At 45.5% G+C, this 17,159-nt stretch overlaps 1 protein-coding gene across 8 annotated transcripts in view; it reads right to left on the reverse strand.

Moving 5' to 3' along the window:
* SLC8A3 (solute carrier family 8 member A3) overlaps window positions 1-17,159 on the reverse strand; it is a 168,290-nt gene that overhangs the window by 10,170 nt on the left and 140,961 nt on the right. For 4 of the 8 annotated variants that reach the window (XM_027552288.1, XM_027552285.1, XM_027552284.1 and 1 more), the window contains exons 3-4: window positions 9,954-10,060; window positions 2,111-2,128 (exon numbers count right to left, since the gene is read on the reverse strand). In XM_027552288.1, the coding sequence (XP_027408089.1) occupies window positions 2,111-2,128; window positions 9,954-10,060 (125 nt within the window). Of the gene's footprint in view, window positions 1-2,110; window positions 2,129-7,053; window positions 7,158-9,953; window positions 10,061-17,159 lie in introns of all 8 variants that reach the window. The other 4 variants (XM_027552291.1, XM_027552287.1, XM_027552290.1 and 1 more) reach the window with 2 other exon arrangements.

A 17,159-nucleotide genomic window follows, 5' to 3' on the forward strand; every position in this document is an offset into this window, starting at 1 on the left:
TAACCAATCCTCTATCTTTGGATCTCCCACAGCCCCACAGAGGTACTTGCTCTCTCTCTCTCTCTCTCTCTCTCTCTCTCTCTCTCTATATATATATATATATATATATATATATATATATATCTGTTAATGATTTATTCACATGCTTTTAAATAAATTCTGATTTAGTATCTTGGGTTGGTAGTAATTCCTGCCTTACTTCTGTAATGATCATTTCTTTACATTCAAATTAATTTTTTGAGAGGGTGAGAAGTCTCAAGCCTTAAAGATCATAATTATTCTGATCACTTGTTTATGTAACCTCTCAATTTTGAGTGTAGAAAATAAATGACAGGTGACCTTGATATTCAGACTGACTAAACAAACACTTAGATCTAGGAAAAGGAGGAGGAAGGGGAAGAAGAGAGAATGAACCTATTAATAGGATGGAAGATTAAACAAATATTGGAAGAGAGAAGAGCTTGCCAGGCCAGACTGGAACAGATTGCCATGAATGTCCTACAGACATTCTCAGAAAGAAATGGGGCAGTGTAGTCAGTGCCCTAACTCCCAGGTCCCTGAGCTTGAAGGTATAGCTCAGATTGAACACATTTTCTCTCCATTTATCATGAGGCATTGTGAATCACGTTTGCTTGGCCACCTGGAAAAATCCAAACAAGGAGTTGAGATTTCCAGTGAATTTAAAGTCTAACCAAGGGCTCCTAAATTGAAGGTTTACAGATTGAAAGATCTAGGAAATGACACCTTTTCCTCCCTATTTTAGCTTCTACTGGTATCTGTGCCAGTGTGTTAAAAGTATAATGAAGCTTAAATTAAATCACAGTCTCTGTTTTGAGCATATGTATGTGTGGCTGGTAGTGGGTAGAGGCAAGAGTTGGAACAAAAAAGCCTGAATGCCTTCTCAGGCGAGAAGATGAGCTAAGTGGAGAAGGAACACCCAATGCTTTGACATTAAAACCTGGGAGAAGAGTGGAATATATGGGGTTGGAGGTAGTCATTATCTTATTGATATAAGAGGAAGCAATAAACTAAGGAAGCTGAAGTAGTTTTTTCCAGAAAGGGAAAATGTAGGGGGTTATCTACTTTTTTTTTTTTTTTTTTGGTTTATGACTCCAAGGTCAGTGTCCTTACTATGTAACCTGCCCTTTTCTCAAACTCAGTGTACAGCCTATGGTGACTATCAATGAATTCTGAAAGATGTTTTGCATCTCAAATGACCTTACATATGTATAAATGACCTTTTATATGTTCAAAGAACTGATGAAATGTAAAATGTTATTTTAACATATATTGAGACACCTTGTATAGCTCGCTTTGTCTGCCCCAAGAGTTACGGAATTGCCCATATGCTGGCAATGCCTTCCTAACGGCTCACAAAGTTGGATATTGTCTGTGATTTGATTACACGGACGCAAGCATATTTGGTACATTTTTATGACAGGCTCTAGATTCTGTGTGAGAATATCCCCAATATAAATTCTCCCAAATTTCTATATCCAATCAAATAATTGCCCCCTCACCCCATAATATTCTAATTCTTCTTGTCGTTCATGGCACATGTGATTTCAAAGATCAATGACAAATGAGCCAAAGTTCTAGAAATTTAGGTTTCTGCTGTGATGAGATGGAAGATCTTCAGGATCAATAAGATTCCAGATTCCTTAAAAACTACTTTTCATGTTCTCACAGCAGCTCCTGATTATTTCTCCCCGGACCCCATCCAGATCGAAGTATTTTCTTTCTTATTCCATCATGATCCTATTAGGAGAGTCAGCTCTGACTCTCATCCTCTCTTGCCCCACAACATGAGACGATGGAGGAATTAAGACTCAGGAGAAGTGTATGACCTCTCCCCATTTCTTCAGTAAGTTTCAGTTCTCTTCCTGGTCTCAGAGAGGACCAACTATGCCTTTACCCACATCCACTGAAATAGTGCTCAAGGAATTGTCTACCTCCTCACAATCACTTGCAGTAGGGAAATAAATCTCCTGGTCCTTAAGAGAACTTAAGCCCACAGCTCCTAGTAAATAAAGCAAAGGATATTGGTCTTAAAGTAAATAATGGCACTGGCAAGAAGCAGAAAAAGGGATGGGGGGAAGACACCTCTTACCTGTCGATAACAGGAGCGCTGTTTGCAAATGGGTACCAGACAAAGGGAAGAGAGAAAAGGAAAGAGCATTAAGGTCCCATCTCAAAAGTATCCCCAGGTTTTGTGGCTGCAGTAGCACAAGGAAAGCAGTGAGCTTAGTAGGTGAGAGCACTGTGGCCACATGCAAAAGGCAGCAATCGGAGCATGCGCAGCAGCCACAGCAAGAGGTGTGAACTACTGGAGAGACCACTGAGTACCAGGGCCTTGCAGCTGCAAGTTTTCCCCACAACTTCTCTGCAACCCTGAGGGCTATGGATAGAGGAATGAGGATGGGGAGAACTAAGTAGGTGAAGCAGAGACCGAGTTGGCCACTCATGATCTTCTAAAGGATCAGGTTATCACATCCATTCTGTAAAGGAGTGAGAATCCAGTTATCTTCAAACTGTATAGGTTGCAACCCTACCAGAGCTTTGAGTATCCCTAAAAGAATAACCTCATGAAAAGATAAATCCTGCAAAATGTTTTCCTTGAACAGTGTATCATTTTATAGAGAAAGGCTGGAGGTTGGAGGCCATGGCCTCCTCCCATTTTGCATCGACTCTACCTACTGTGCAAAGTCACTGTGAAGCCAACTGCAAAGTCATTGCAATGAGTAGATGTTCAGTAGAGGTTTGCCATTTGCCACCTATTTCGGCAATTGTATTTTTCACAGATCCTGTGGGGTTGCATCACTGAATAGTGTTTTGTTTCAGAAAGGACAGGCTAAGTCAGAGTCTAGATATTCTGGACCAGACAGACTGTCGTACTGAAAGCTACTGACAGATGGGAGAAGACAAATGCAAGGTCCTTAAATGGTCTGGTAAGCTGAGTTAAAGATATACCCAGCACAGGTCTTTCCTAGCCCCTGAGTTTTCACTTATGCTAAACTCTCCTAGATTTCGAGATAAAATAAATTCTTGTAACATACCATTTTCACTTTGATGGTGTCTTAGTACAGCACCTCCCTCCCTGGCTCTTGTTAAATAAAAGCCTGAGAATATCCTGCTACATACTCCTGGTGCAGCTGGCAACTGATGGGGATTGATGAAGAATGAGTGAGGCAGGGGGCAGGGGAAGGTGTCTGTAAATTGTTTCTTCTAAAAATCTCTAAGAACACAACTCAGGTCTGTAATTCCAAATTCACGGCCACTGAAAACACATATGGATACAGAATCTTTATGGTACATAATCAGGGAGAATAGCAGTTGACTTTTTCTGGTTTCTCCCACATGGAATTCTAAGGGGCAATGGATCAAAGGATCTTCGTACTACACTGAGATTAGAGATAGACAGATAGCAAGACAGCATGCTCATTCTACTCCTTCTATGGATTTTCACAGAAGAGCCTCTCCTGGCCCCCAAGTTCCAGTGGAGAGTAGAAAAAAAAGAAAAGAAGAGTAGAGACCCAAACAAATCAGTGTACCCAGGTAGGCCAGACAAAGGGCAGCTCTTCCAGAAAAGTCCCTGCTGCTCTGGTTTTCACTGAGACACCCCTCCCAACACCAGGATCGACTCTAGCACAATGAGAGGACTTTCAGTCAGCTGCACTGCACTGTTTCCTGGTCGTGTCTATATGACCCTTAGACTTTCCGCTTAACAGTTATGGATGGATCAGTGAGATCCAGGTAGACACACTGAATGACAGGATGCCTCCAGGGTGTTTCTCCTGCTCTGGCTGATGAGAGAAGCTGGAGCTGAACTTTTCCCTGCGTTGATCCCCCAGGGTCAGGTGATTGCTCAGATACCCCAGGGACAAGCAGGAAAACAGCACAACTCTGAGCATTTGGAAGTATCTGAGCAACTTGTTAGGGGGAGCCCAAAGTGAGTGAAGTGAAGTCGCTCAGTCGTGTCTGACTCTTTGCGACCCCATGGACTGTAGCCTACCAAGCTTCTCCATCCATGGGATTTTCCAGGCAAGAATACTGGAGTGGGTTACCATTTCCTTCTCCAGGGGATCTTCCCAACCCAGGGATCGAACCCGGGTCTCCTGCATTGGAGGCAGACACTTTAACTTCTGAGCCGAAGAAGGCACAAACAGGCTTCCAATGTCCAGGCCCAGGCCTGACAGCCTTGATCATACTGCTCAGAGTTGCTCTCAGTTGTCTACTGCCAAACTCTAATGCTTCCTCTATTCCTGGGCAACTGTGTTTCCTGTTCATCCCCTCTTATTCCCTCCCTTAGTTTGTCCAGAGGATTTAATCTCCCCTCTGAAATCTATTTTGTTTGCCAAGAATAGAATCTCTTACTTCAAATACAGCATTTCACTTTTTTGGTAATGCAATCGTCACTTTGACCATGCACCCACTATGCTATGCTCTTCGGAATGCCTAAGCCTCTCACATGCAGCAGTGATAATGAAAAACAATGTCCACTGCGTTGTTTCTCACTAGGAGAACAGCAGGACATTCTGGATATCAGGATGGGGTTTCATTTGGTTCTGAGTCTAGACAACTGAGTTTTATGACCTCTCACCTTGTGGTCTAATGCCAAAATATGGGACGATCTGAAGAAACTGAAAATAAACCCTATAGATAATAGAAACTGACAGAAAATGGACACCTTTCCTATTGGCAACTTCCATCTTGGTCACTGGGAAAAGATCTAGGGGCATATCACACTGGTAGCTCGATGAAATCCTTCTCTTCTCTTCTACTGCCTCCCCCAGGATTGGACTCCATCAGGGCTCTGCTGACATCTCCTTGGACAGCGAATCTATTGCAGTGAAAAGGGGTCCTCAAATGAAGAGTAGCCTGAGGCATTTGTGTTTGGTCAAGTCTCTTGAAGATCACAAGATTTATCTTAGGTCACTCTCTGTCCTGCTGTTGAATGGTCTTTATTGGGGAGGCAGAAAAGAAAAGCCTCTTCACTGGTAGAATAAAGTCATGGATGGACTTGCGACTCACTCTTCTTGTCTGGAGAAGATTGCCTTCTTTCTAACCTCCCTGTGTGATCCTTTGTCCAGCTTTCATTTGCACATAAGTAGCTAGGGACTGTGGACATTGATGAGGCTAGTTGATAACGGCCTTAGGTGTCAGCTGCGTCCAACCAATCATGAAGATGTGCAGTAAAGGCAGATGGGAGATGGGAATGAGGTTGGGCAGACTTTGAGACAATTTCTGAGACTAGTCCAGGTGGCAGGAACACAATCTGGGAAGCAACGGAAATTACTCTTTTCTTGCAGCACTCTTTGGAAATCAGGCTCATGGCAACATATTAGGTGGCCAAGAAGAGAATGAATAATGGAAAGCAGACAGGGCTTCTGCTTCTCCAACACCAGATGTGACCAAACCAGTGTGGGCACAGAAACAGTCAGATTTGCAGAGAGAGTCAGAAGACAAGGGGAACTGAGTAATCATTCATGTCTCAGAAGACCTGGGCACAAGCCTTTGGGAAGGTAGTGGCTGAATATCGGATCTGTCTTCACATTGTTGTTTGTCATGTGAAGTAGTGGCAGAAGCATCATCTTTTTTTGACAAACAAGTAGATCTCACCGTTCTATCCTCCATGAGGCTCCCAGCAGCACATGTGTCCTGAAGGGGAGTCTAAATGACCCTCTCTTGGCATTTCCCCAAAGCATTCTTACCCACATATACTCCTCCAACACTTTCAAAGGTGTAGCTTCCAATCGTTTTCTTCAAGGGAAGAAATCTTTCCTGACATTGACCTTGGTTGCAACATAATCAGTCCCTTAGGCAGGTATCCCAAGATGCAGGTCCTGAGGAAAGGAGGAGAGGAGGCCACGTCTCTGGTGTGGGATGAGGGTTATCTCAAGACCTGGGTAATGCTCTCATTTGCAGACGCCAAGCCAAGGCTGCCTTCTGTGAACTGTCCAACATCTGTTTCTCAAGGATCAACACCAACCACACCATTGAGAGTCCCTCCTATTGGAAAATCCAAAAGGCCATACTCTGGGCCGGCCCAATGTCAGTCTTTTTCCAGGGCCTTCTGGCTGAGGTGATTTCCATACCTGGAGTTAATCACTTCACTTTTGCAGACTCAATTTTCTGCTTTCAGACTGCATTACCCTAAAGCAGTTGGAATAAAGTACCCCGCCTTGGGCTAGACAAGAGGTAGAACGAGATGGGGTGGGATGTCAAGGGAAGGATGAACAGCTCAGGGTTCCAGATTGCATGACTACCTTGGAAGCCAACTTTCCCTCAGAGAACTCCCAGAAGTGTGACCTCTGACAACTGGTATACCTTTCCACGTTTTGCTCTACCCAACTGTGAAATAGCCAGATAAAACACTTACCTCCATGAAGGGCAAAGGGGCCCATGGGCCACTCTGCAAGTGAAAAACCTGCCAAGCACTCCACGGAGGTTGGGAGATGCAGCAGAAGACTGTCAAAGCATCATTGCAACATGGGATCCAGCCCCCACCCCAGCCCCTCCCCAGTTCAATCCAGGCTAGAGAGAGAGGAGGGTAGAAGGAGAAGAAGGCAGGGAAGGGGCACAGGCATGCAACGCATACATTCCTTTCATCTTCTCCTCCCCATCCACCAAGGAGTTGGTTGGCACATTTACAGGTGACTTTGTGTGGGGTGGGAAATGGGGCAGGGGTGGGCAGTGGAAGAGGAAGTGCAGGGGACATTGGTAATCAGATAATTGGAACACAAGGCAGATGTAACTCAGCAGGGTCATGAGGAGTCGAGGCTGCACTGTGCCCAGGAGGTGAAAAGGAGGACTTGGAAATAAGCTAAGGCTAAGAAGGCAGAGATGATACCGAAACAGGGTGAGAGCGAGAATACAGGAGGGAAAAGAATAAAAAAAGTCCATTGGTCAAAAGGAGGAGGGAAGAAAAAGTAAAAAAGGGGGAGGGGAGAAAAAATATAGTTGCTTTTTGTTCTTGTTGCTTTGCAGCTTGTTTAAATTTTTTCTTTTTGTTTTATTTTGTTTGTTCATTTTTTTTTTTTAAGAATCTCACACCTGATATTCCACGTTCCATCCATTTCGGCTCACCAAGGACAATGAAGAAATTCTCTTGCCTTTCGTATTCCTCCTCATCTACTATTTTAACCCTTACGGTTTTCCTGTAGGGACAACAAGAGAGAAAGTGTCGACTGGGTCGGAAGCTTGGTTGGTCACCCGGAGCACAGCCTTTAAAACCATTCCCCATCACTCTTGGCACATGCAGCCCAGTCCCGCCATGGTGGCTTTTGACAGGACTCAGTGGATTATATCGTTCTTATGTCAAAACTGGTCTTAGCTTTTCTTATCTCCTTGGTCAGAGCTGTCCTTATGAGTGAGAGGGAAAGGGAGTCAGAAGGCAAGGGAAAGTGGGCAAAGGAAGGGATCCACGAGGATGGGAGGGAAATGGGAAGGAAGAAGTGGGGTGATGGTGGGGAGGAATCATTTTCGATCCTGCTGATGGTTAGTACAAAGTGAGTTGGGCAGCACATTCCATTGGGTGTCACATGGTAACTGGCATTTCTTTGGGGAGCAGGTGGACTGCTGGCCTATGGGGGTGGCCCAGGGCTCTTCTACCACAGAGAATGTCAACAGTCTCTAGCTAGGGGCTTATTTCCCTCCCTTGTGTCTATACCCACTTCATATGTGAGCCTCATAAAGAAAATCTTAAAAGGAAAGTATTTTTGAGGCAGGCAAATCAGAGACAAAGAGAAAGGAAGAAGGAAGGCAGAATTCTATCATCTTCATTCTTTACCTTGTAGGGCTTTAGTGGTGGGAAGTAAAATAAATACGTATTAACCACAGTATGATGTGGGACTCCTTTAAGAGTTACAGCTGATGCATTCCTGAAAAGTGTGATGAAAATGACACAAATCATCAATTCTAAATCATCTTTGGACCTCTATCACATGGGGGTGATGTGTCTCAAAGCTGGCTTCCTTAAATGCAGATTATTAGGCATCAGGGGGACATGGTGATGGAGGTTTCTGCTCATTTTTGGGTATCTTAGCAAAGCATGTGCTTACTCACTCAGTCATGTCTGACTCTTTGCAACCCCATAGGTGGTAGCCTGCCAGGCTCCTCTGTCCATAGGGATTCTCCAGGCAAGAATACTGGAGTGGGTTGCCATGCCCTCCTCCAGGGGATCTTCCCAACCTAGGGATCGAACCCAGGTCTTCTGCATTGCAGGCAGATTCCTTACCATCTGAGCCACCAGGGAAGCCAAAGAATACTGGATTGAGTAGCCTATCTCTTCTCTAAGGGAATCTTCCTGACCCAGAGATTGAACCGGGGTCTCCCACATTGCAGGCAGATTCTTTACCAGCTGAGCTACCAGGGAAGCCCCAAAGCATAATATCTATTAAAACCAAATCATACAGGAAAGCAGTTTCCAAGAAAATCCTTTCACAGACTGGCCTGAGGCTGGTTCAGGTCCACTGTCATTGGAGAAGTTGCCATGTGGGCCTGGATCTCTCTGTGTGGCTTCTCCTGGTCCTTCATGGAACCACAGTGGTGTCAAGAAGTCCTAATAGTGAGCCCTAATTGTTATTTTCTGCTTTTTATTTTGTATTTTGTTTGTTTTGCCTGGGACCTAAATGTTCTCTAAAGGGTAAAATGTGCTAACAAATAATAGTGTAAAAAGTTTCATTAGAACCTCTGATGCTCCTGTTCCATTCTGAAGACAGGGTCGGCTTTATCATCTATATAGTGTTAGGCTGATCTAAGGTGCTTTGTTGGGCACAGGACTTGCTGTGCATTTGTGGTGTGTGTGTGTGTGCTTATGTGTGACCTTTTGAGCACTTTCTGGACATCTTTCCACACCTTGCTCAGTGCACCAAAGACAAATATCACTGATTGTCAAGAGGCATTTTCTGGGACTCTCTCTCATCCTAGACGTGGTACCCTAGGGCTGTCTACAGGATGTGAGCCCGGCCTGTTTTTCCACTGCAGGGACTCTGCTGGGGGACAAGTAGGGGGTTCTTGCTCTGTGACCCTGGGCACGGTCTGGAGGGACACGATTGATGGCTATGCCCTCCTGCATAGTATGATCCATCTGAAAAAAGGATTTTATGTCTTGTCTCTTGGAGGCTGGGGTGTATGGGGCCATTTAAGTTGAAGCAGAAGCTCTGCCCACTCTGAGGAGTCCTGTGACTTCTTGGGGAAGCCTCCCCTCAGGTCAGAATCCTCCCTCCCATCTTCTAACTGCCTTCACACCTAGATGCCCTTCACAGGGAAAGCAGAATATGACAGGCAGGTCTTTGATCTAGACCTAGAACTCAAACCTGTACTTTCAGCTCAATCAAGGTCAGGGAGAGAAAAATACCCTTGCTCCCAGGGATATGGTAGTTAAGCGGCTCTCACCTAAGGCCTGCCTTGAGGAATGGATGAACCACAAATAGAACCCAAATCCAAATATATTGATCGTTGGTACCCAGGGACTATCAGCTTAGCCCTGAGAAGAGCTGCCCCGTGGACCTCGGCTAAGCGCTGAGCCAGTGTTCCAGGGCTGCCCTTCTGCCTGGAGCTGTGCTATCTTTTCCTTCCTTGCATCCTAAACCACTCGGGAGAAGCAGAGAGCCTCGTATATGATACTCTCAGGGCTGGTGCTCTCTCTCTCTCATTTTTTCCCCAATATCCATTTCCTCATCCCACAAAAGTTAGCACTGGCTCTTGAGCATCCCTCTTATGATACCATGTGACAGGCTGGCAGGTGTTAGGGCAGAGCTGGGTGCAGAGAGAGGAGAGGGAGAGAGGAAAAGAGAGGACAAGAAAGGAAACAGGGACAGTGAACCAGAGAGGCAGAAGAAGGGGAAAGAGAAGGCGACAAATGGGTAGGAGAAAGGGGGAAACAGAAGGGGAGAGGAAACAGAAGAGGAGAGGAGGGTGTTAACGTTAGTGTGCAGGACAGGGTACTACACCTTTCTGAAAACTCATATCCACCATGCGGGGGCCCATCATCTCAATGAAGTAATTCTTGTTTTTCTCATACGCCTCACCATCAATTACCTTGATGTGAACTGTTTTGCTGTGGATGGAAAAATAAGGATCATAAGCAAGGAGTAGACTGGGGGGCTAGCCAGCCACAGAAGAAACAGGAGGAGAAAGAAACAGGGAAAAGACCCAGAAAGGTCAAAAATCTGCCCCAACACCATAGGAGCACAGAGGAGAGTGGTCGCCCCAGACCGCCTTCCAGCCCCACTAGACTCCTCCCAGGCTTTGAGTGGCTTCATGGCATTATTAGACTGGAAGATGCTCAGGCTTTGCAGTTAAAGGATCTAGGTTCTAATCCTGTATACGCTATGTGACGTTGGACGAATAATTTCTCTGCTACACAAACAGGCCGAATAACACTAACATCATCCCAGGGCAAACGTGAGAGCTGTGAAATATACATATAAAGGCTCAGACATTTAGGTTCTTCTAAAGCATTTCCTTCCTTATTCTGTCTTGCTTTTAGAGCAAGAGAGAACTAAAAAAAAAAAAATTTTTTTCTTTTGAAATCAGCTGATACTGACTTGAAAGGTTTATTTTATAGAAAGGGCAGAAAGGGCAGTGTGTGGGGGATGTTGCTGGCCCGTGGGAGTTTGGCCTGGAACCGGTCCCTTTCTCTGTGTTTGTGACTATCACAGGGAAGCCTAGAGGGCGGTTTGGCTCAAGTCACACCTTCTGGTAATTCACAGCAGTTGTCAAACACTACCGATCAGATCTGCAAATGAGCTTCTGTTGTCAGAGGAACACACGGACTGGATCACAGGAACTCTGACTCTCTGAATTACGATTAATTCATAAATCCTACAGCGATCTTATGATGAGCACAATTAAGTTGTTTTTTGTGCTAAAAGGAGTTGTTCTGTTAAACATCGAAAAACAAAAACCAATTTCAGGAACCCTGTTTTGCATATTTCTTTACTTTAAAAAATACTTACTACCAGGAGCTTCAAAAACAGAGGCAGTCCTGAGCCTCTCCCAGGCTATGCTTGACGAGGGGGACGTTTCCGGATCAGACCCCAGATACTAAGCGGGAGAGACGTTGCGGGATGAGGGTGGGCATGGAGCTGAGTCTCAGCGGTGGGAGAGAACGGGCCACATAGGAGCCGGGCTCAGCTGCCCCAGGGCATCGCCCTTTCCCACTCGGGTGCCACGAGGCCTGCCCTTGAGGAGACGGAGGCTTTCAGCTTCACCCTTTGTTATTTAGCATAAAGTAGGAATATGGCTACATTGTGACTTGGAACAACCTCTCTTCTCTCCTGTGCTTTCCCAAGTCACTGTTAGAACTCTGGATGTCTACAGAGCTTCCATCAGCCACACTGTCGATCTTGTAGATGTCGGTCCATGGCTCCTGAAGTGAATGTAATAGCAGTTACTAACGCACCCAGCCCCTGCCACCCCACTGCTTCAAAAACGGGCTCCAAACCCTCATCACTTGTCACACCCACCCCAGTCACAGATTAACCTGGACGGTCACCAGAGAGTGCAGGAATCACCCACTGGGGTCACTGAAAGGCCACAATCCTTTGGCCTTCTCTCCTCCGGGGCAGTGGGGTTTGTATCAGAGACGGTGACCTGGGGTCAAACCCCGCCCCACCTCTCAGTTAGCTGGGTGACCTCAGGCGACTTGCTAGAGCTCGCCAAGTCTCATTTGTAAAGTGGAATACTAATACCTCTTCACAGCGTTCCTAACTGAGATAATGCGTGCAAAGCACTTGGCAGGTTGTGCGTTCCCTAGTAAGTGCTTAATAAATAGCCACTATCATTACTAAGAGTAATATAACTCCAGTTTGGTGCATCGAGAGTAATATGTAAAGAAATCTCATCTCCAGTTATTGAATCAGAGGATAAAAGGGAAGTCAAGAAATAGAACTGGTGACCCAAGAGGTAGCACAGGCTAGAAATAGAAGTCAGGTCAAGAAGGAACTGGACAGAACAGGATCATAACTGCCAGATGGGTTCTTAGAGGGGCTTGGAATGTTCAAGGTAGTAGCATGGAGAGCGACTCTCATATTCTCCCCCAATCTGGCTTTGTGTCCCTGCCAGTGACAAGTTGTGGGCTGGACAGACCACATGTCAGGAACACAGCCTGCCTTGTGCTTGTTTGATTTTCAGTGAATGGATAAACAGAATGAGAGAAGCCATTGACAACTTAGTTGAAGACCGAGAAATGAGGCCAGACAACAAGTAGTGGCAAAAGAAATTTGGCTGAGCGAGGAGGACCCTCTAGTTGGAAGGTGTCACAGGGGAGGAGGCAGGATGTAAGACTCCCTCCCTGAGATTGCTTGTGGGGAAGGCACCACATCTGCTTGGGCTTAAGGCATGGCCTGGAGAAAATTGAGAAAGTTCTCAGTTCTGCTTAAGCCACAAATCAGGCCAGACGAACATTTACATTTATTAAGGGTCACCAGCCGAGTCTTGAGTTCTCTTTCTAAACTTGTTCTTCTCCACTGCAGTCAATGGAACCATCATCTATTTAAATCCAGAATCGCCTGATTCCTTCCCTTCCCCTCATCCCTCCCCATTGACAGCCCCCGCCCGATGCCCACTTCTGACCCTAAAACATTTAATTTATCACCATCTTCCTTCTATCAAGACCTAGATCAAAACATTACCTGTCCCCTGGACTTTGCAATAGCTTCCTAAGAGGTTTTCCTGCTCCTGACTTTGCCATCCTCCTTCAATTCCTTCCCTGCATGACAACAGGGTTATCTACTAAAAATAAAATCCAGGTCTTACCATGCCTCCTTAATTGGAATAAATACAAAATTCTTACTATAGCCTATAGGATCTTATATAATCCAGCTTCATTCATAATGTTTTCCCTTTGCTCATGGATCCCAGACAGACTGTCTTCCTCTTCCTTAAATCATTGCCCACTTAGGGCATCATCCTTGCTGTTCCCAGTGCCTAGCTCTGAGCTTATCCTTGTCCTTTTGATGCCACATAAACATTCCTTCCTCGAGAGGCCATATTACCTCCTTGGGTCTCTTTCCTCCCCACCATGCCCACCCCTCCACCCTGGATCACTTTCTATCATGTTCCATCAAGTTACTTACTAGGCCCATTCCCTTCAGTACACTGATCACAGCCTGAAGTTAGCTGGTTAGGTTACTAGCCTACTTGCCTATAGTCTATCTGTCCACATTAGAGTGTAAGCTGCCTGAGGACAGGGAGCCTGTCCTTCTTGTCACTGTAGTCCTAGTGTCTGGTGTAGAGGAGGCCCTTCGTCCTGCCTTCCCGACATGGCTAATGGCAAACTTCTAACACATTACAGAATCATAAAATTAATCTGAAATTCATGAAATTGAACATGAACCTGAGACTTCATGAAATGAATCTACTTTGCCTTTTTACAGTGAAAATATAACTCATTAGGAACAAAAAATATATTGACGGCTACTTTGATGGAATGCCTAAGCATTCTCAGTGGGACAAAGAGGATGCTGCAGCTGCTGCTGCTAAGTCGCTTCAGTCGTGTCCGACTCTGTGCAACCCCACAGACAGCAGCCCACCAGGTTCCCCTGTCCCTGGGATTCTCCAGGCAAGAACACTGGAGTGGGTTGCCATTTCCTTCTCCAATGCAGGAAAGTGAAAAGTGAAAGTGAAGTCACTCAGTTGTGTCCGACTCTTCACGACCCCATGGTCTGCAGCGCACCAGGCTCCTCCATCTATGGGATTTTCCAGGCGAGAGTACTGGAGTGGGGTGCCATTGCCTTCTCCAACAAAGAGGCTAGAAGCCCACATGTCACTGAACTACACCCTCAGCGTATTTCACCTACGCTATCTGTCCAGTCTATGGGATATGATGTTGTTCTTTCCAACAACAAGCCAGGACCTAACCCTACGCCAGGGTTTAGGCTTGGGCTTCTGAACCCTGCCTCTCTCCCATTCCCAATTCCTCCTTCTGCCCAGCTCATGCACGTGTGCTCAGTCTCACTTCTCGCCCAGCTCTTTGTGACACCATAGACCGTAGCCGGCCAGGCCCCTCCGTTCATGGAATTATCCAGGCAAGAATACTGGAGTGGGCTGCCAGTCCCTTCTCCAGGGGACCTTCCCTTCCACTCAGTGGCAGATACTAAATGGTCATGGGGTCAGATTATCCTGAGCAGCTGTTCCTAAAAGCCAGTCATGCTTTCAGAGACAGTATGTCTGTGCCTGCCTTTCCTCCGAGCCTTCTGCAGAGGGAGGTGCCAAAGCAGGCAGCATTCCCAGCTAAGACTGATAATGCTGCTTGAAAAGATGCCCCCAGAACCTCGCCCACCAGCAACTGGGAAAGGATTAGGAAACATATTTCTGGGCTGCCTAGCTGGCCTTCTCAGAACATTCTTTTGTATGAGGAAATCCAATTCCAAATCAGGACCTTGTGAATCTCACTTAACACAAGGAAGGAATCTAACATAACATATACATTCCATCTCATTCAGTGCCGTATGAACTTTCTCACTTCATCCTTACTTGAGCCGTGTAACATAGGTGATATTCCTTCCACTCTAAAGATGAGAAAACAGATGCCCAAAGAGGTTAAGTAACTTGCCCAGAGTCACCCAGGTAGGAAACAGCAGAGCTGAGGTTTTAGCATATGTCCCTTATTACTCCTGTAGCTTATTTTGTACAAGCAGGTGGGTAAACTCTGGGTGCCATTCCCCAGCTATGGCCACAGCAAAGCAGCACAGAATTCTCCCATTTAAATTCAGGCAGCATAGGCAGGTAATAAAGGGATCTGACTCTGCTTTGCAATGTGAGTAGGTGGCTTCTTAACCCTTTGGCCCTCCCTTGCTAGAAATAATCTCTAAAGAATCCCTGACTTGGTGACCTCTTCCCTCCTGATTCCCACTAAATGACTCTTCACCACATCAAGAAGGGTTCCTTTTCATCATCTCTATATTTATCCTGGCCGCTCCAGGCCAGCTAACACTCACAAAGCTTCCTTGACCCAGGGCCGTAGGACAGAGCTGTTAGCCTTTCTGTGGGAGCTTTCAGAAGCCTCTCGTCTGTGCTGGGTTCTTCCTTTAGTCCTTTTTATCTCTCAAGTCGGTGCCAGCAGCCCCTGTCTCTCCCTCTGCTAGGTTTCTGGCTCTGAACCAGGGCAGAAAAGCCCCTCCCACCTCCAACACAGCCTGACAGCCCAACACTGACATTTCCCACCTCTACCAAGGTCTGGGGGAAAAGCTTCTCATCTCATGAGAAGGCTTAAGATGCTCTCATTGGTTTTCTCTTGAAAATCGATGTGTCATAAGGTCCCCAAAAATAGCATTTCTCAAACTTCGGTGTGCATGTTTTCCCTGGGAATCTTGTTAAAATGCAGATTCTGAGTAGGCAGGTCTGGGGTGGGGCCTGAGATTCTGCATTTCTAACAAGTAACCCAGGTATTTGGATGCTGCTTGTCCAGCCCCCAAGACTTTTGGGGGAAGTCTCTCTGATCTACTAAAAACTCAGGGAAAAGGACGTAGCTGCTCAAAAACTAGTGCCAGTCAGGGAGGCGGAGCTGAACTCGAAGTCTAGCATTTCAGCAAAGGCTGGAGTTGGGTCCATTCTGACACTGCATTTTTTTTTTTTAATTTCTTAAATTTGCTTTTCAGCCATACCACGTGGCATGTGGGATAGCTCCTGACCAGGGATCAAACCTGTGCCCCCTGCAATGGAAGTGCAGATTCTTAACCACTGGATTGTCAGGAAAGTCCCTTGACACTACATTTTGAGAGGCAAATTGGAGTGCACCTTGAACAGTGTGACTTGTTGATGAAGACATCATGTTTCAAATTAACTGACTAATATTTAATAGTGCTTACTTCTGCCAGGTACTGCCCTCTTTGGGCACTTCATTAGAATTATATATTAGATAGAATGATCAGAATTCTAGAATTATATATTAGATTATAGAATTATTATATTAGATAATTCAATCTTCACAACAAACCTATGAGGTAGGTACATGCCAGGCAAGGTACACAGATCATCTCATTTAGTTAGTATTTACCATAACCCATGTAGGTATGTACTAGTTTTATTGCCATTTTATAGATGAGGAACTAGAGGCCCAGGCAAGTTAAGAGACTTGCCTAAGGTCACAGTTAAATGAGTGGCAGAGCTGGGATTTGAACTCAAACAGTGTGGCTCTGAAGGCTGACCTTCTAATCCGAATTGGATATGTGGATCCAGAGGAGAGGTGTCTGCTTGGGGAGGAGATGGCACCCACTCCAAATGGTCCTGGGGCCATCACAAGTGGTGTGTCCAAAGGACCGAGGCCATTGGCCAGAAGGCAGACTTCAACTCTACCATATACCATTACATCAATGAGATCAACTGATTTAAAAGGGAGTGATCACCCCACTTCTGGTGGTATGCAAAAGTTGGATGATGGCCATGCATGAAAAGGTGTGTGGAAAGGATTCTACATGCCACAGGAGGTCAAGGAGATGACCTGTAAAGAAAGATCAACACTCAGTGGTGTGCTGGTAAACCTGTTCACTGGGGGAAAAAACACCAACAACCTTGATTTGGGGTGATGTCTTCCATGGTGTAAATGCTCCCACTGTAGTAAATTTTAGGGTACGAGTAGTTTGAACAACCAGCTTGCAAAAAGCTTAAACACATAACAATCAGCTCTTGTGAACTGGTAAAAGCCAGTTCCAACAGACCACTGACAGTTTCAGATTCTACCAGCACGTTCCAGAGAGGTTATGATGAGAAAAGGGAGTTCTGATCAATTTACAAGTTATTTTACTACCTTTACTACCTGTGAGTGTTTGCTCAAAATGGGCAGCTATCTTAAAGAGCTTATTCACATAAGCCTTTGGGGGAAAAAGGCTCAGGGATTTGGTTTTTAAAATAGATGTGCGTGGGTGACAAGACTGTGGTAGGTTGAATTTCTATAATGCCCCATCTTACGTGGAGCCACTGCTGATGGCCACTGCCGATGACCATCCATTCAAGGGATGGTCTTTGTTGTGGTTTGACTTTGTTTTGAGGAAAATATTCCGGAGTAAATTTTAGTCTACTGTAGCTGATTTGTTATAGAGGAATTTTGTGTAAAAGAAAAGGATCATTCTGAACTTTGCAATGATCCCTTATACATTTTCTGAGAACAAAAATGATCAGCTATGTGAAAAGATTTTTCAATGAGGATGCCAGCA

The sequence above is a fragment of the Bos indicus x Bos taurus genome, chromosome 10 (assembly GCF_003369695.1).
Source record: "Bos indicus x Bos taurus breed Angus x Brahman F1 hybrid chromosome 10, Bos_hybrid_MaternalHap_v2.0, whole genome shotgun sequence".
NCBI lineage: Eukaryota > Metazoa > Chordata > Mammalia > Artiodactyla > Bovidae > Bos > Bos indicus x Bos taurus.